We start from the raw sequence: 19471 nt of genomic DNA, 5'->3' as shown, positions 1-19471 counted from the left end.
ACAATCGCATTGAATATAAAACACATCACTGAAAAATCATCCCTCAATATAAACAAAGTGCAATGTGTAACGCAGAAGTGCACTGTGCCTATAAAAAGTTTCTTTGGTGGTGTTAAAAAAAAAAAAAAAACTGACACTTACCTGGGTCTTCTATCGGCCCCCTGCAGCTGTCATGTCCCACACCATCCTCCTACGATCCTCCGTTCCCAGCCGCCGGTCCCGGTCTAATTACGTTTGTAACTAGACTGCAGCTGCACGGCCATGGCCTTTCGTGGGTCGGTTTTTGGGGTTTTTTTTACCACCACCAAAGAACCCCTTTAAAGGTGGACATTAATGGTCCAATTTCTAGCGAAAAATCGTTAGTGATCAGATAATTCTGATCGTATTGGTTGTAAATAATCTGTTGATGGGCACAATCGATTATGAGCAATTCATAAAAACAGTCTAACTGGACTTTCGTCGAACCAAAATTTGGATTTTCTTGTTGGCTGCAATAAATAGGAAGCAAAGATTGGTTCGTTGATGTAGTGAACGATGTGTTATGATATTTCGCTTCCGATCAGAATTATCTGATCCCTCCAATGATTTTTCGCTAGAAATTGGATCGTTAGTGGCCACCTTTAAGGTGCAGTGTAATATGCCAGATTGCGCGGATAGTGTGAGTTGCCAAATATACAAAGAGTTCATCGAAAAGCAACCAGTGTAATATAGAGTAGAACCAACAAAAAAAGAGGAATAAAGTAAATCACTTCGGTCCAGAGAAAAATAAATACCAAGCTGTGTGAAACAGTGATGTAGAGGGCAACAACGCTGAAATGAGGTGGATCAGTGTAACCAGTAAGATAGAGACAAACACCAGGGAGTGCAGATAACCGTGTAAGGCGAAGTATATGAAGGTTAAATTATTTGCATCCTAATGACTAATATCTGACTGTCACCTATGGAAATGTGCAGCCCAATAAATGGTTCACTTATTCTAGTTCTGAAGAGCTTGATTGGCCTGAAATGAGCCCAGACCCAAATCCCAATGAACACTTTTTTCGGGGGAATTGGAACACTGACTGCAATGTTCCAAAATCAGGTGAAAAGCCTCAGATATTCTCCACAGAGCTTTAACATGCTCTATAATATAATCCCGTTCCATAGAATCCTTCAGGTATGCAAAATAGATGCACGGCTTGCTAATCCCAAGCTGTCACATTTAATAACTTGATTATTTGATTACCATCTCTACATATAACCAGGGGGCAACACAGAGACAGAGCCCAGAATTCATTTTAATAAATGCAAATAATATCATTTACATTTCACATCTTATAAATGTATTCTGACATGAGCTTCTGCTTATCAGTCCGCTCCTCCATTTCAATGTCTCAGCACAATCTGATGGTCGACTTTTACTGTTCCATTTTTATTTTGATGAGGAGCTGCTGGCCGCAATCTTGGCTGCATGGCCCAAATTCTGGAAAGGACAAAATGGGCTTTAGGATAAATTCAGAAAAATATTTCCAGACCGGTTCTGTAGAAGATGTTAGCGACAAGCTGCATGGCAGATGGTACCCAGGATTTTTGTCACATAGAAATAATTTACTGTCTCTCAGACCATTTTGGTGTGCGCACTGCGCCACCTGCTGTTCATTGCAGGAAAAGACTGAGCTATAGGCTGTCATAAATGGATTGCAGTTTGTTTTCTCACTTAGCAGATTTATTGTTAACTATTTGTCATATATTTAGGTTTCTGATGCATTTCTTACAGCAAAATCACCATTCATAAGTCTGTCATCGTTTTATCCCTTATTTTATAAAATTCGTCATCAAACTAAGACAGTACAGATTCCAGTGCATACTGCATGAAATGTAATGGCCTTTTATTAGAATTAATTGCTTTCATTAGGACCTGCAATTGTTTTCACAAACTGCTGTAGTGTATTTCCAGACTCTAAAGATTTGATCCCTCTGACAACAGTTTGTGGCGTCGCTAGCCTTCAGGGTAGGGATGTATTCTGTTGCTATGCGAAGGACCGACCAGAGTGGGCGGGGTGTGGGATAGAACAATGCCCTTGGCAGCATTTATCTGAATCAATCTGCCACAGTAAATAAATGGTCAAGGTATCAATATAATTATTATAGTATAATATATTATACGGTAATATAAATAGTATAATATATTATAATATAAATATATAATACAGTCAGGGCTGTGGAGTCGGTACAAAAATCATCCAACTCAGACTCCTCAGTTTATGAAACCACCGACTCCGACTCCAGGCACCCAAAATATTCTTATTTTTTATTTATATAGCGCCAACATCTTCCGTAGTGCAGTACATAGTACACACAAATAAAGGGGAACAAATATACATAAGAACTATAAGACCCCGTACAGTCATGACATTGAATAGTAGAAATACATACATTGTTGATGCGTAGTTGGTACATGTGCATATCTTAAAATTACAGCAGTATGAGAAACACTAGGAGGAGATACCTGCCCTTGCGAGCTTACAATCTAGAGGGTGGTGGGGAGGCAACACTGGGTTAGTGGGTGAGGCAGTGTGCCTTCAGTGCAACTTATAGCAAATTATAGGCTTGTCTTGTCTGAACAACTGACTCATTAGTCCAATATTTATCAGGGTCGTGGATTTGGTACAAAAAAATGTCCGACTCCCAACTCCAATTCCTCAGTTTATGAATCCACTGATTCCAACTCCGACTCCAGGTACCCAAAATTGCTCCGACTCCTTGACTCCGACTCCACAGCCCTGAATACAGTACAGCCATGGAATGTTTGCACTGTAGTGTGTTGATGGCCAGGTCCCCACCGCTGCTACTTACCAATTCTTGTGATGTGTGATTGAACATAATGCATAGTAATCCTTCATTTTGGTCATTGCCTTTTTCTCGAGAATTTAACCGACCTTTATTTTGATTCTAGAGATGGAGATGGGCGGTTGCTGTTAGATATTTTTGATGAAAAACTTCACCCTCTTTCTGTAAGTACCCAGTGTGCGTATAAAACATCACAACTCCACAGCGTTTCTTCTTTCTTTTACATGGTTTGTAGTGTTGAGCTACAATGTCGCATAATAATAATTTCATATCAAAATTTATCATTACGACACAAAATCGTAATGCAACATTTCTGCCAAATTCCAAATTACTTTTTAAAATTTGGCAAACATTTTAAATTTGTTTAGAAACAATTAAAACAAAACAAATAAAAAAAAACTTTAAGGAAAAAAAAAGAAACAAAACATTTTTTGCAAAAAGTATTTTTCAGAAAATAGAAGGAAAAATGTTTTTAAACTCGGCAAAATGACATTTTGCTGCATTATGTTTTACCATATGCCGAGTTCTGAATACATTAAAGTGTACCGCAGCAAAATGTCATTTAACATTTTAACATTTAACATTTTCACATTTGAATTTTTAAAAACTATTTTCTTAATAACTACAAGGTGTTTTTGAAAAATACAGTATGTTTGGCTTGTTCCCACGTGTTTCTGGTTTTGCACAAAGAAACTGATATATAAATGTCATTGTTTACATAAAAATGTCTCATCCCTAGCTCGTTCCCCTGCTGTGTGATTGCCCAAGTGCTCATAAGGTGTGCACAAGAATGATAAGTGCACAGAAACAATTTACAGCGAGAAAATATCAGCACATTTTAGAAGCACATTTTCAAATGGGGAACAGCACACTGTATCTATTTCACTGTGTATAGATTCAATACAGCTTGGACATACTAAAAATGACATTCTAGTACATTATAATACAATGGGGCTAAAACCAATGATGCACGTGTATTACATTATTCATCAGGGACCATTTTAAGACCTTCTAAGCACACTTAAAGAAAATGTAAATTGAACTTGAAGTGGATCTGAGATAAACTTTTACTCATTGCATAATTGTGTTCCTTACTTATAGTTTATAGGGCATTCCTCAAGCCAAATACGTTTTTCATTTGTTTTAATAACCTAATTCCCTATAAACTAAACAAGCCTCGCCCACAGCTCCCACAGCACCTAGGCACTCTGAGACCCATGTAGCAAGGGCTTATGGGAGCTCAGTCTGGGCAGGAGGAGAAGGTGTTACTAGAAGGAGGAGAGGGGAGTGATGTTTTCACAGGCTGATGGCTGGAGATGCAGAACAGCTTGCCTGTGTGTAATGATCACAAGCAAAATATGGCTGCTCTCATTGTATCACAGAAATAAATAATCATAAACTGTTGAAGCTGTTTGCAGCTAGATTTGCTGTGTACACTATCTAAACTTTAGATATGATATATAGACAAGTTACTTGTTATAGTTAGTTTGTCATCTCGGATCCACTTTACAAAAAAAAAAAAGATACTCACCTATGGAGTGGGTAGGCTCTGGGTCCTAAAGAGTGCCTCTCATTGTCCCTCGTTCCAGCGCTGGCTCACCCATTAGTATTCGACTGATCGGTCAAATACCGCTCTGTGCCGCCAGCTCTGTACTGCGCTTGCGAAGCCTCCCGCAGATTGGTACAAGGTGACTTAGCTGGAAGTAGGGGACCGTGAGAGGAGCGGGAAGGCTCTATAGCACCCAGAGCCTTCCCTCTCCATAGGTAAGTATCTGGGTTTTTTTTTGTTTGTTTGTTTGTTTTTTTTTAGGTTCAATTTGGCTTTAAAGAGAGTCTGAAGCCTTCCAAAAATCATCTTTTTATTTATGTAAAGCACTATAAGCATAGCTAAAATGCTGCATCCCTGCAGCAGAATGATGTGATTAAACCACCCAAATCCCCGGGGCAAAATTCAGGACTCCTTCCTGGTAGAGGCAGAGCTTTGCGCAGTAGCTCTGCCTCTACTCGCCCCAATCTCTGTGGACCTCTGCCTTCTCTGCCCCTCTCCGTCTTCTTTCACTGAGAGGGGTGGGGAGAGGCGGCAATCAGCGGGGATTGACACTGATAGAGGCAGAGCTACAATGCAAAGCTCTGCCTCCCCGTGCAGCAAAATCCACGACCTGGAAAGTTGTGGAATTTTGCCTCCTGGTATTTGGGGAGGTTTAACCACCTCCTGAGCATTACGCCGCTCAGGAGGATTTCACAGTTTGTGCCCCCCAGTATAATAAGTGAGATCCCATGCCTGAGAACCCTTTGGCTAGCTAGTACAAATGCCCGGCACCCCCTGATCACCACCGCTCCCCCGTCCGGTCTTCATTATGGAGAGGATCGCACATGACGTCGCCGATGTCATGTGCAATCCTGATCCTCCCCATAGAGAGACCGAACCTGTGCAGGGAGGCTGCGCGATGGCTGGATCCAGGCTGGGTAATGCATTAACGGGGGTGCCGGGCACCTGTACTAGCTAGCCTAGTGCTAGCTAAAGGGTTTTCAGGCATGGGATCTCATTTATTCTGCATGGGGGACACGGGCCAGGAAGCCGTATTCCCGGCACAGTGTCAGGCATACCGCTAAAGAGGTTAATGACATCGTTATGCCACGGGAATGCTGAGTTTTAGCTATGCTCATGCTGCTTAACATAAATGTCAAATAAAAAGAGGATATTTGGAAGGCTTCAGACTCTTTCATTGTAACTATTCAATGTTCAATTGTGAGTTTTGCTGAGGGGAAGTTGATGAAGTCACTTGTTTGATATCAGTGCTCCATAAACGAATAATAATAACTATATATACAATATATTATGCAGCAATGTATGTGTTTTGTAATTTTCTGCCAGATTTTACATGTTGTACAGTGAAGTCCTCACAATCGTAACAAGGTTATATTCTCTAACTTTGGAATGTATTTGCAGAAATCCGAAGTCCCTTCTGATTACGAGAAGCATGACCCGGAACAGAAACACATATATCGCTTTGTGCGGACGCTTTTTAGTGCTGCCCAACTGACTGCTGAATGTGCCATAGTAACCTTGGTAAGTATTTTGGATTTTTTTTTCCTGTTGTGAAAATACAGAGAACGTTGGGATATACAAAACTCACATAAACAAAACCCGTCCCTTTAGTATATGACATTTGCTTCATATGTTGGGAAAAAAGTCTGTCTACCCCTTCATCCCTTTTTTGTGGTCAGGTAAATAGTGATACACAATCTAAATGCTGGAACTAGAAGTCTGCCTGGCAACAGGGTCGGTTCTAGACTTTTTGCCGCCTGAAACAATACATTGTGAAGACACCCTCCAGACATGTGTGCAAATCCAGAGAAGAGAGACACGACGGGCTGTGCATTGCAGGCACTGGCACTACACTTACCTCCCTCTGCTTCCTCCAAGACAGCATCTCTTCCCTGCTGGCCCGCAGCATCTGATCCCCAGGATGCCGGTGTTGTCTGATTACGCTGCCTGTTAATTTGCGCTGCCCCGCATGCGCAGTAGGAGACTGTGCGGCCACAGTTCCTATTTAATTATGCTGCTGGTGGTAAAATACTAAATATTTCCGCTTCCACACATCATACACTCCCCAAATTTTCAGGTAGGGAGGGGACCCCCCAAACAACCTCTATGCCAAGTTGCAGCCCCCGAGCCCCACTGGTTCTTGTGATGGCTCTCTCTAATCTATCTCCTGAACCAGCGGGGCTCGGGGGCTGCAATTTGGCATAGAGGTCGTTCGGGGGATCCTCTCCCTACCCTGAACATTTGAGGAGTGTATGATGTGTGGAAGCAGAGATATTTATTATTTTACCATCAGCAGCATAATTAACTTCACACTGAGCATGCGTGCTACTCAGTGTGGAAGGGAACTTCCGGGCAGCGCATTCAGACATTACACCGGGTATGTGCTGCACTCATCTGCTCTCAGCAGATTAATGATGAGATCACCAGCCACATGTGAAGTCCTGCTTCCTCTCTGACTATAGAGGCGCTTCATGTGACCCGGCAGGTCACATGAGGCACCAATGTAGCCATGGATACAGGACGCTGCATGGACAGATGGAGATCCCATCACTGGAATGCTAAGAGCAGATGAGTGAAGCTGCGCCACTCATCTAGGGAGGGGAGACTGGGAATGCGGGGAGGAGGACTTTTGGGGAGGAGAGCTGCCTCTTGCCTGCCCCTAATTGTTGCCGCCCTGAAGCACGTGATTCATGTTGCTTCATGGAAGAACCACCCCTGCTGGGCAAGTTTCAACACACTGGCACTACAGGACACTCCCCTGTCATAATATTGACATTAGCTTCAGGTGAATGGCTCCCTCTCCCAGAATCGATGAATGATCATTTAGGAAATGTTAGTGTTCATGTGACCTCTGTTGTGCTGATCATTCATGGAGAGACAGGCTCTAATTCAATTCACTTTTTCCCCTGAGTTTTCTCCTAGGAGATATATATTTTTATCTTCTCTCTAAAATATTTTTTGTTAGCACTTTGTAATTGAAAAATTAACAAAAAAGACTTAGCACTGTTGAAATTATTTAGCGTATTTTCTGCCTTGCTGATGGGGTAAAAAACATTATATTGAAAAGGTGTGAAAAGATGCTGGAAGTTACACCTGCGGGACAGGTAAGAATTTGGGCACCAGGGAGGACATTTTACACTTGGGGACAATGGCAGGGAGTCTATTGCAGATGCTGGTCGTTGCAATATCGAACGCCGTTACCACTGCGCACCCGATCGAGCACTTTCGAGCGCCATTTTTCAGCATGTTCAATTGATGCACTTGACCGATTTCAGCTTAAAAATCAATCAAGTCATCAATTACGCGGACATTTTGCGGCAACGATTTTCATCTGATTCGATAAAATTATCGGGTTGCCAATTCTTAATACTTTTAGCCACAGACCCCCGAATAAGCATGCGGATCAGATCTGGATTATCAACAATATTTTGAAAGCGCTACTGTGGCGATACTAATCCAGGTTAAAAACATATAATAACATATGATAAAAAACAGTGAAGACAAAAGCAGTTATTAAGAGAGCAGTTTTCACTGCTCAGTGTGCTAAATGAAATATTGTCCTTTGTCACAGGTGCGCTTCCATGTCAGCCGCGGCAGACTGTCAGCAAAATTTTCCAATGTACAAGATAGCGCTCAACTGTGTTCTGTTTCCACCACCATACACCCCGTGTGGGATTGAACTCACCCAGCGAGTTTGACCACTATTAGACTGGTCAATAAGCGCCCAGCAATGTGCGACTCCAGCACTTTGGGGTTGCCAACTCCTCTTAGAACACGGTATCCTTAATGATGTATGTTGGTTGATGTGTGCTGGATGGACACATGTGCGCTCTGTAGAGGAGCCAGTGTGCTGGAGGGAGGAGCAGACCCCCGAGCTGTTGTTGCTGCCTGGTGTCCGGATGATTTGACTTCTCTGGACCGGTAGGCTGGGCACTGCTGGAGTGCAGAGATCGGTAGTCGTCTGTGGTACAAGTACAGCTACATCAGGTACGCATCAACCAACATACATCATTAAGGATACCGTGTTCTAAGAGGAGTTGGCAACCCCAAAGTGCTGGAGTCGCACATTGCTGGGCGCTTATTGACCAGTCTAATAGTGGTCAAACTCGCTGGGTGAGTTCAATCCCACACGGGGTGTATGGTGGTGGAAACAGAACACAGTTGAGCGCTATCTTGTACATTGGAAAAGATCTGGATTATCGCTGGTCAGGCTGATGACATCACGGTCATCGATCCGCCCCCATAAACATCGTTGTTTTGGCCACGGTAGTGTCAAGTTTTCAGTGCAGATTCTGCTCTGTGTCCCAGCGCAGGCACCGCTGCTCCCAGGGATACCACAGGGCAGCCTTACCGGATGTGCTTGCTGCATGCTTCTGTCGTTAAGTATCTTTTTTTTTTTTACTAAATTCCCTGGAGAAGGGGAGCGAACAGGCGAACTGTTGTGGGGGTCTGATAAACAAGAGGCATTACAGAGGCGGGGTAAGGGGTGTCCTAGGTACTAGAGGGGGTGGGAAGAGGGTTAGGCTGCAGGGGAAAGACTTTATAGATGTTAGAGGAAGGAGATTATTGCCCGAAAAGTACCTTCCAATTGGAGATAAGTGGGTATAAGGTTCAGGAGTAGTCGTGCATCTATGCTGAAGCAACCCCTGGAACTTGCACCTTCCCTTCTCCATCAGGGCCCCCACCTCCTCCTCCTCTCCTGGCTGTTGCTGCTCATCACACTTTTAAAGAGAAACCGTAACCAAGGATTAAACTTCATCCCAATCAGTAGCCAACACCCCCTTTTCCATGAGAAATCTTTTCCTTTTCTCCAACGGATTATCAGGGGGGTCTGTATGGCTGATATTGTGGTGAAACCCCTCCCACAGTGTGATGTCAGGACCATGGTTCTGACATCACACTGTGGGAGCCTTGTTGCATTGTGGGAAATAACAGCTGTTACCAACTGCCAAAAAAGCTAGCAGCCTCTCCTTCCACTGACATCACCTGCCAGCAGTAAGGCCTCTTTCACAGTGGGACGTTGCGTTTGATGCGACATTAAGGTTGCATAACGTGCCCCTAATGCAAGTCATTGAAAGACTATAACTTGGACATTATAGTACATTCTTTAGCCCTGCGTTTGGTGCGCTGTTTTCATCGCACAGTGATGGAACGAAAACGGCGCATGCGTTACATTTAAAAAAAAAACACGTACTGAGCATGTGCAACACACATAACGCAGCAAACGTATTGCTAAACGCACAGCATGCAGCACTCTCTAAATCTTGCTACACGTTACACACAACGCTACGTGTGCACTGTGAATGTCGCACAGAATTTGTATTGCTGTGCGTTAGTCTGCGTTATAAAATGTTCTAATGTGCGACTTTAACGTCGCACTGTGAAAGAGGCCTCAAAATGTCAATCAGGGAGAGGAAAGATTTTACAATGGGCAAACACTGACTAAATCATTTATACATAACTATTGTAAAAATGAAACCCTTTTTTTTTTTTATTACATTATTTTCACTGGAGTTCCTCTTTAACTGACCTGCAGATCAGCACAGTGGTAGTGGTTTGCTTACCTCTTCCAGGGTCGGGTCCCTGCTGCAGCCACTAGTTCTCTCTGAGTTTCCCTGCTCATTGCGTGACTTTATGCAATGTGTGGAACTGGAAGACCAAGATGGAGGCAGACGAGAACTAGTGGTTCCACAAGGAACGCAGCAGGGGCCTGACCCTGTAAGAGGTAAGAAAAACACTACCACTGCCCTGATCGATGGATCAGTTAAAGGTGTGATGAGCAGGGACAACCAGAAGAAGAACATGAGATGGGGGGCCTGGTCTTCTTGGACATCCAGGTAAATAGTTGACTGGTCGAGGAGGGTAAAAAGTCTTCCCATTTGGGAATCAGACAAATGCAGGGCAGTTATTTCTGTGACATAGAAAGGGGGCTCCATGAGAGTTTTGCAGGGGGCCCAGTGATCTGTAGTTACTCCCCTTCCTGTTCTTACAATTTCAATCCTGAAAATGGCAGATTCTGTGAACTGGATCCCTCCATGATTACTGTATATACTCACATATAAGCCTAATTTTTCAGCATAAAAAATGTGCAGAAAAATTACCCCCTTGATTATATGCGAGTCAGTGGAGCAAAACAGATGGTGGAGTAAGTTTTGTTACTGGCAGACGAGTGTAAGGACTGTGCACTAGTGATCCTGCTCTTGCCAGCTGGCTCCCTGCTGTATCCATGCCCCCCATCCCCTGCAACATGGTGTGCAGAGTGCGCTACTTAAGACTACCTGTGTCCCCTGGCTTGTGGAGCAGAGCGTGCAAGCAACGTGTCAGCAGTGCAATGATTGGGGATTCTTCCTGTGTGGCAATCACTGTGTCTCATCTATGACACCATCTAGTGGCTTCTTCAGACACTTCTTCTTCTGTATGATCCTGGGGCACATCTGGCTATGAAGAGGGGGGCTGACTTGTACTGGGGGAACATCTGGCTGCTGGGGAGGGGGCTATACTGGGGAGGTGGCTTATACGCAAGTCAATCACTTTTTCCTGGTTTCTGAGGGAAAATGGGGTACCTCGGCTTGTACGCGGGTCAGCTTATATGCGAGTATACTGTATACGGTATCTATCTACTATAATAAGCTCTTCACTCTCCTGTGTTGGGCAAAGCTGGGAGGCATCTTAATAACGTCATCCAGTTACTCCTGCAATACTCCTGTTGATGCCGGCTTCATACTGGAGATGTTTTCTGGGAAAGTCACAGGAAATTAAATTATACACTGCCTTTCAATCTGATCACAATATCCCATTTAATTAATGGTTATCTCATCTCATGCTTTACTGTGGGGAGATGGAAACCAAGATGGATTTAAAGGGAAATCCCACTTTTATTCAGAAATGTAATGCCTTATATTTGGCATGGAGTAATGGCAAAAATAATTTCAGCTTGATCCCTTACTGAGTTTTTTTTCTATATAAATTCCAATAATTCCTGAATGTTTGTAAAGGTGGCCACTCATTATACAATTTTTTTTATTTTTTTTTCCAATTCAACGTTTATAGTCAATTTTTCTGATTGATCGTAATATTAAAAATTAACCTATTTTAGTTCCTGGACGTAGAAACTACGTCCAGAAACCATGCGTGCTCCCGCGGCCGATCACGCGCGTGCACACGCTCTCTCGGCCGCGGTTCGTTAGCCAGGCAATCAGTGAATCGGGCTATGGTGCCCGGTCACTGATTCCTCTCCCCCGCTGAAAAAGCGACAGCTTCTCTCGGAAGCTTCGTTTTTTCTGGCTGTAGCGCCTCTCTAGGCGTATGTTACGCTTAGAGTGACGTCATGTAAACAAACTCATGGCCGCCATCTTGTGGCCAAAAAGTAAAACTACAGCTAAAAGTAAAAAAAATAAAACTCAACACACATTTACATTATAAATCTATTGTTTACATCCCACCCTCCCAAAACTACCCAAATGTTTAACCACTTGAGGACCACAGTCTTTTCGCCCCTTAAGGACCAGAGCGCCTTTTTCTCCATTCAGACCACTGCAGCTTTCACGGTTTATTGCTCGCACATACAACCTACCACCTAAATGAATTTTACCTCCTTTTCTTGTCACTAATACAGCTTCCTTTTGGCGCTATTTGATTGCTGCTGCGAGTTTTAGTTTTTATTATATTCATCAAAAAAGACATGAATTTTGTCAAAAAAATGACTTTTTTAACTTTCTGTGCTGACATTTTTCAAATAAAGTAAAATTTCCTATACATTTGAGCGCAAAAGTTATTCTGCTACATGTCTTTGATAAAAAAAAAAAACATTCAGTGTATATTTATTGGATTGGGTAAAAGTTATAGCGTTTACAAACTATGGTGCCAAAAGTGAATTTTCCCATTTTCAAGCATCTCTGCTTTTTCTGAGCACCTGTCATGTTTCATGAGGTGCTAAAATTCCAGGATAGTATAAATACCTCCCAAATGACCCCATTTTGGAAAGAAGACATCCCAAAGTATTCACTGAGAGGCATGGTGAGTTCATAGAAGATTTTATTTTTTGTCACAAGTTAGCGGAAAATGACACTTTGTGAAAAAAAAAAAAATATCCATTTCTGCTAACTTGTGACAAAAAAAAAGAAATCAGCCACGGACTCACCATAGCCCTCTCTGAATACCTTGAAGTGTCTACTTTCCAAAATGGGGTCATTTGTGGGGTGTATTTACTGTCCTGGCATTTTGGGGGGTTCAAAATTGTAAGCACCCCTGTAAAGCCTAAAGGTGCTCATTGGACGTTGGGCCCCTTAGCGCGCCTAGGCTGCAAAAAGGGGTCACACATGTGGTATTGCCGTACTCAGGAGAAGTAGTATAATGTGTTTTGGGGTGTATTTTTACACATACCCATGCTGGGTGGGAGAAATATCTCTGTAAATGACAATCTTTTGATTTGTTTTACACACAATTGTCCATTTACAGAGAGATTTCTCCAACACTATGGGGTCATTTGTGGGGTTTCTATACTGTCCGGGCATTTTAGGGGCCCTAAACCGTGAGGAGTAGTCTTGAAAACAAATGTCTCAAAATGACCCTTGAAATCCTAAAGGTACTCATTGGACTTTGAGCCCCTTAGCGCAGTTAGGGTGCAAAAAAGTGCCATACATGTGGTATTGCCGCACTCGGGAGAAGTAGTTTAATGTGTTTTGGGTGTATTTTTACACATACCCATGCTGGGTGGGAGAAATATCTCTGTAAATGACAATCTTTTGATTTTTTTACACACAATTGTCCATTTACAGAGATATTTCTCCCACCCAGCATGGGTATGTGTAAAAATACACCCCAAAACACATTAAACTACTTCTCCCGAGTGCGGCGATACCACATGTGTGGCACTTTTTTGCACCCTAACTGCGCTTTACAGAGGTACTTACGATTTAGCACCCCTCCATGCTAAGGTATTCCATGAGGGCCATGGTGAGTTCACAGAAAATTTTATTTTTTGTCACAAGTTAGCGGAAAATGACATTTTGTGGAAAAAAAAAAGCACAATTTCTGCTAACTTGTGACAGAAAATAAAATATTCTATGAACTCACCATGCACCTAACGGAATACTTTGGGGTGTCCTCTTTCCAAAATGGCATCATTCGTGGGGTCTGTCCTGGCATTTTAGGGTCTCTGCAATCATTACATGTATGGCCAGTATTAGGAGTTTCTGCTATACGCCTTATATTGGGCATAAGGGTAATGCACTCTGGGCTGAAAGGAAAAATGAACGTCAAACAATCAATCAATCAATGTGGATGAAAAAATATCTGCCCAAAAAATTTGAAAAAAATAAAGAGGGGAAGGCGTCTGACAGGACGTAGGAGCTGCCGCCCCAAAAATCCAAACCCACCAGCTCGTATGCCCTGGCAAACCTGATTTATCAATTAACACCGATCGATGTGGATGAACAAATCATTGCCAGAGTTCTTTTTTGATACAAAGTTCTTGCCAAAGCATAGGAAACCCCAACACCACTCCTCGGCCCATATGCCTCGGCAAACGTATCTTTTTGACTGCGGAGGAGAAATCTCGTCCTGCAGCGCTACATGCACCGACTTGTGTGTAAGCTGACAGACGCGCAATGTTCTGTCAGGATGCACCATCAGTGCTGCAGCTGATTGGTCGGTCTGGATAGAAAAAAGAGAGAAGAAAAAAGACAAAACAATGCAAAAAGCAAGGGAAGGCGTCTGCCAGGACATAGGAGCTGCCGCCCCAAAAATCCAAACTCACCAGCTCGTATGCCCTGGCAAACCTGGTTTATCCATTCACACCGATCGATGTGGATGAACAAATCATTGCCAGAGTTCTTTTTTGATACAAAGTGCTTGCCAAAGCATATGAATCCCCAACACCACTCCTCGGCCCATATGCCTCGGCAAACGTATCTTTTTGACTGCGGAGGAGAAATCTCGTCCTGCAGCGCTGCATGCACCGACTTGTGTGTAAGCTGACAGACGCGCAATGTTCTGTCAGGATGCACCATCAGTGCTGCAGCTGGTTAGTCGTTCGCTCGGTCCACCTGGAAGGTTATTGGATGGAAAAAGAGAAAAAAAATACAAAAAAAAACAAAAAAAAGCAAGCAGCAAAGCAATTGCTTCATTAACATTAATAAACTTTGAACTTTTTTAATAAAAACCTTAACATTGCAAACCAAACATTAACTACTTTGCTTACCTGTTTTTTTTGTTTTTTTTTTACTTACCTCCAGAGGACAAACCTCTCCTCCCCCATGGAACAATGAGCGAAGTGCAAATCGCACAGAGTTGTGGCGAAGTACATTACGCAATTTGTCCCAAGTAAAAGGAGAGGTTTCTGGCAGCCCTGTGTATTAGGGTCTCTGGAAACCCGATGTTTGGTTTCACACTGCATATTGACATATCCAGTGGGTCGAGCCCGCCGCACCGTATCGTCCAAAACAGACCTTTAGGCAATACCACAAGAGTAGCATTCGGCCTAGTAATGAACTGCGTCGCCATAGACTAACATGACTTCCGGGCCGATCGATATTGCCACAGAAGCCACGCAGTAACGTAGGCATGCACTAGCGTTGAGTCAAGCACTTCCGGCGTAGGGGGGGGGACCGCAAAGTGTGACTTTTGCTAGGCATTTTGCCCTAAAGCATCACAGCAGTGTGAAATAGCACTGAGAGACCCTTGGGTGCCTACCGCTGTGTGTGGAGTTCCCTACACTCTAATAGTGTACCTGCTCGTGGTACCTCTCAAAACACTCCCCTAGGCATAGGCCAGGCTGGTCAGAACAGGTGGGACAATAAACAGTGGTGTCACTCCTTATTCCAGCCCTGCTGCAGACACGACAACGTTTTCTTCGGATTCGGTGACCTGGGGTACTCTGAATTGGATAGGCGTAATGCCTTCCATGCAGCCGGCTAGTTGCATCTTGGGGTTGGGCCACGGCACCTCCTGGATACAGGAGTTCTATCACGATCTGTTTATTAAATTGAATAAACGATCCAGTTCTCCCAGCCTTACTGTAGAGAACAAAGCTGTTGTAAATTGCCAATTGAATGAGGTAAAAATACACTTTTTTATACCAGCATCTTGTTTTTCGGGCAACTAAATAGGGCGCTAACCTCTGGTCATTGAAGTCCACCCCTCCCATGTTAGTATTATACTCATGGACGACAAGGGGTTTTTCAATGACCTCAGTTCGCCGTTGAATTTCAACTGTCGTGTCTGCGTGAATGGTGGACAGGAAGTAAACCTCCCTCTTGTCCTTCCATTTCACCGCGAGCAGGTCGTCAGCACACAAGGCGGCCCTCTGCCCCCGTTCAAATCTGGTGGTAATGAGCCGTTGGGGGAAGCCCCGGCGACTAGGCCGCACGGTGGCACAGCATCGGATTTTTTCTATTTTTAAGTGCTGAAAGAGGGCCACACTTGTGTAATAATTGTCCACAAAAAGATGGTACCCTTTCTGGAACAAGGGTGACACCAAGTCCCACACAACCTTTCCACTGCTCCCCAGGTAGTCAGGGCATCTGACCGGCTCCAATTTTGAGTCTTTTCCCTCATAGACCCTAAAATAAGATGTATAGCCTGTGGCCCTTTCACAGAGCTTATACAGTTTCACCCCATACCGGGCGCGCTTGCTTGGGATGTACTGTTTGATGAGAAGGCGCCCGGTAAAGCGTATGAGGGACTCGTCTACGCAGATGTCCTGGTCAGGGGTATAAGCATCTGCAAATCTGGATGACAGGTGGTCTATGAGGGGTCGAATTTTGTGGAGCCGGTCAAAAGCAGAGTGGTCACTTCGATGACAGGTTTCGTTGTTATTGAAGTGCAGGAAGCGCAGTATGTTCTCAAATCGTGTCCTGGACATGGCAGCAGAGTACAGGGGAACATGATATGCTGGATCCGTAGACCAATAAGACCGTAACGCATTCTGCTTTACTAGTCCCGTGTGAAGGAGAAGGCCCAAAAAAATTTTCATTTCGGAAACTTGGACTGGTTTCCACCGAAAAGGCTGGGCAAGGAACTTTTCCGGATTGGCGGTTATATATTGTGTGGCCTTACGGTTGGTCTCTGCCACAATTAAGTCTAAGAGATCCTGGGTGAAGAACAGATAGAAAAAGTCTAGGGCCGATCCTAGATTATCTGTCTCCACCTGGACTCCAGACTGGGCGGTGAAAGGGGGAAGTACGGGTGCGGCGGAATCAGGGGATTGCCAGCACCTCTGGTAAACTAGGGGTAGTACGGGCCCGTCTTCTTGGTGGCTGCGACTGGGATCTTACTGCACGTGCCACCGAACCAGTTTCAACTTCCATGCTGGTGCTCGCCACTTCACCAGGGTCTACGGAAGTACTGGTGCTAGGTCCAGGAGATGTTGTGCTGCTGGTGCCTGCCCCACCATGAAATCTCAGACCAGCACGAACACCACTCTGCTGCCCTTGAGGCTGATCCTGCGCCACCTGCGTTCCAACATGGGGTGTGGTACGCCTGGCTTTAGCCGGGACCTCAACCTCGTCATCACTATCGGTCAGTGAGCCACTGCTCAATTCAGGTTCAAACTCTGACCCGGAAGATTCGTCGAATGAGGCGTCCCAGTCGTCCTCATCCGACTGGGCCATGTACCTGAGAACCTCATCATCGGAATACCCCTTTCTTGCCATGGTGGGCTGCTAAATTTAGTGGGTATTCCTCTGAGACTACCTAGAAAAAAAAGAGCACCTACCTAGCAAAAGGGAGTATTTGAGCGGTAGAAAGCTGTGGTCACTGAGTTTTGATAAAAAAATCAAAACTGATGTTTACAGTGCCACAGCTATTGTACAGTGTTTTTTGCAGTGATCAGAAAAAGAAAATTCTGTCACTGCGGTGGAGCGGGCTGAACGCAAGTGCAGGCGAACGATCAGGCCTGATCGGGCAAACACTGCGTTTTTTTGTGGATCCTAGTGACCCTAATAGATCTGACTGCGATCAGTAATGATCACTTACAGATACTATATAGTACTAATGTTGATTAGCGACAGTGATGACGCTAATTAGAGACTGTGGTGCAGTGGGCTGAGCACTAACTGACACTTACAAAGGGGCCTAGCTAACTGGCCTAACTGCTAACACTAGTGATACTAAAAAAGTGACAGTTTTCACTGTTTTTAGATCACTTGGATAGTGACAGGGGGGTGGTGGCGAGTGGGGAATCGGAGGCAATCAGAAACAATCACAGGACAATCAAAGGCAATCACAGGGCAATCAAACCAATCACGACACAATCAAAGCCGATCACAGGCCAATCAAAGCAAATCACAGGCCAATCACAGGGCAATCAAACCAATCACGGCACAATCAAAGCCGATCACGGGACAATCAAAGCCGATCACGGGACAATCAAATACAATTACAGCACAATGAAATTGAATGTCAGTGTTATCAACTGTTCTTATCACCTTGCTTCGACACCATCGTCTCACAGGCTGTGAGATCACTTGACTCTCCACACAGCAAACAGGAAATAGACTTTCTCAGGCTTCTCCAATGTTTCCGTTATTTATTCAAGTCACAGAAAGACAGATAGATACAGTCATCATATCCTAGCTATGCAAATCTTCATGTTGCTCGTGATTAGACTCCCTACTGAAGTCTATCAGGTACCTTCTTCCTACCTACGTTACACTAAACTACCTATGTACATAGCATATATTATATCAGCTTACATAAAGGAAGAACATGCTTAGAGAAATAATTGGGTTCCAGTCAGTATTGCGAGCTAGTGAGGAAGGAAGAAGCAGAAGTGAGTTCCCCATCGCTCGCTCCAGATTTAATACCGACTAGGAAAGAGTTAAATATGACATCATCTTCGCCACCCCCTATATCAGTCTATTGGTGGACCCACTCGTGGTGTCATCATACCCGCCTACTCGATTAATAATCAATGAGGCACTTGACCCAGATGCAGGACCGTGGATGTTTAGTAAACATGGCCAATGTTTTCTGTTCCTGTGGTTGAGGTCAGAGTAGTCCGATGGCCTTCTCTTAGGAACATGTTCTCAGTATCTGCGTGTATCCTCTGCTACACGCAGACCCTGAGATGCCTCTGCCTGCATCACCAAACCTCTATCTATTTTAAAGGCATACACTGCGGACAAGCCTTTTACATAAAACTCAGGCCAAGTAACTGAGGCCTACTTAAATTATAACAATCCCCCCTAAAACGGCTTGACCCGCAGATCCCAGCGTCTGAACCTCCCAGTACCTGGTTTCTTTTCTTTTATGTTTCACTTCTCGATGTTCGTGCTCACACAACTTCTCTGCTCTAGGCGATTACCCCTGGAAGAGAGAGAGCAAGACCTCTTGGTCTTCCTGTAACCAGGCTCTCTGGGGATGCCCTACTTCTAAATCCCTCTATACCACATGCTCAGCATTTGCGTCACTTGCGTATCACTCACAAACTTGCATGACCACAGAAAAGTGAAACTCGTTTGTTTGTTACTCGATGGAGCAGTGCCAGGTGCCTTCTAAAAGAGTGCCTTTATACAATCAGCTCCATCACAGGTACTACTAAACCTATACCCGTAACCCTGTAGATCCCTTAATTTAAACTATTGGTTCAGTAGATTGTTTATGAGGCACCAATCTCAGGACCAGGTTAATTTTTTTTACGTAATTTTAACCCGCAACCTCACCTGGACAATGATGCCTAAAGTTGTCATCCCCATCCAGACGACCAGTGGGTGTAGAAAGAACTTTGGAACTGCAGATGCCCCGTCCGAGTGTCCCTGGAACATCACCGGAACCTTTGTCCACCAGGGCAGACTGGAACTCACCTGCTCATTTTTGTGTTCTACCTCGTTAAGATCACCTGTATCATGGTGAAATCTTACCTCTAACTTAGTGTACTGTTTGTTTAACCTTTGTAACAAAATGTGGTCGTCTTGGATCAAACCCTGTTCCCCTTTGTCCCATGTCGGGTTCTCTTTCAGGACGGGAACTACCCGTGAAACTTTGACCTTTAGAGTTCTCTTAACAATTTGAGAAACAACGTCATCAAACCTGGATGACAGGATCCATATGGGATCTCCACTCACACAATATGTTCCCCTTGGAAACTCCCCC

The 19471-nt window shown here is 44.1% G+C and overlaps 1 protein-coding gene across 4 annotated transcripts in view; it reads left to right on the top strand.

Annotated features, from left to right (window-relative positions):
- The window catches only part of CCNY (cyclin Y), a 220707-nt gene that overhangs the window by 193470 nt on the left and 7766 nt on the right, over positions 1-19471 (top strand). For all 4 annotated transcript variants that reach the window (XM_068238598.1, XM_068238594.1, XM_068238597.1 and 1 more), the window contains exons 6-7: positions 2936-2993; positions 5780-5899. In XM_068238598.1, the coding sequence (XP_068094699.1) occupies positions 2936-2993; positions 5780-5899 (178 nt within the window). The remainder of the gene's footprint in view (positions 1-2935; positions 2994-5779; positions 5900-19471) is intronic.

This window comes from Hyperolius riggenbachi, chromosome 5, assembly GCF_040937935.1.
Source record: "Hyperolius riggenbachi isolate aHypRig1 chromosome 5, aHypRig1.pri, whole genome shotgun sequence".
Classification (NCBI taxonomy): domain Eukaryota; kingdom Metazoa; phylum Chordata; class Amphibia; order Anura; family Hyperoliidae; genus Hyperolius; species Hyperolius riggenbachi.
The sequence above is the reverse complement of the archived record's forward strand: the minus strand, read 5'-3'. Positions and strand labels throughout refer to the sequence as shown.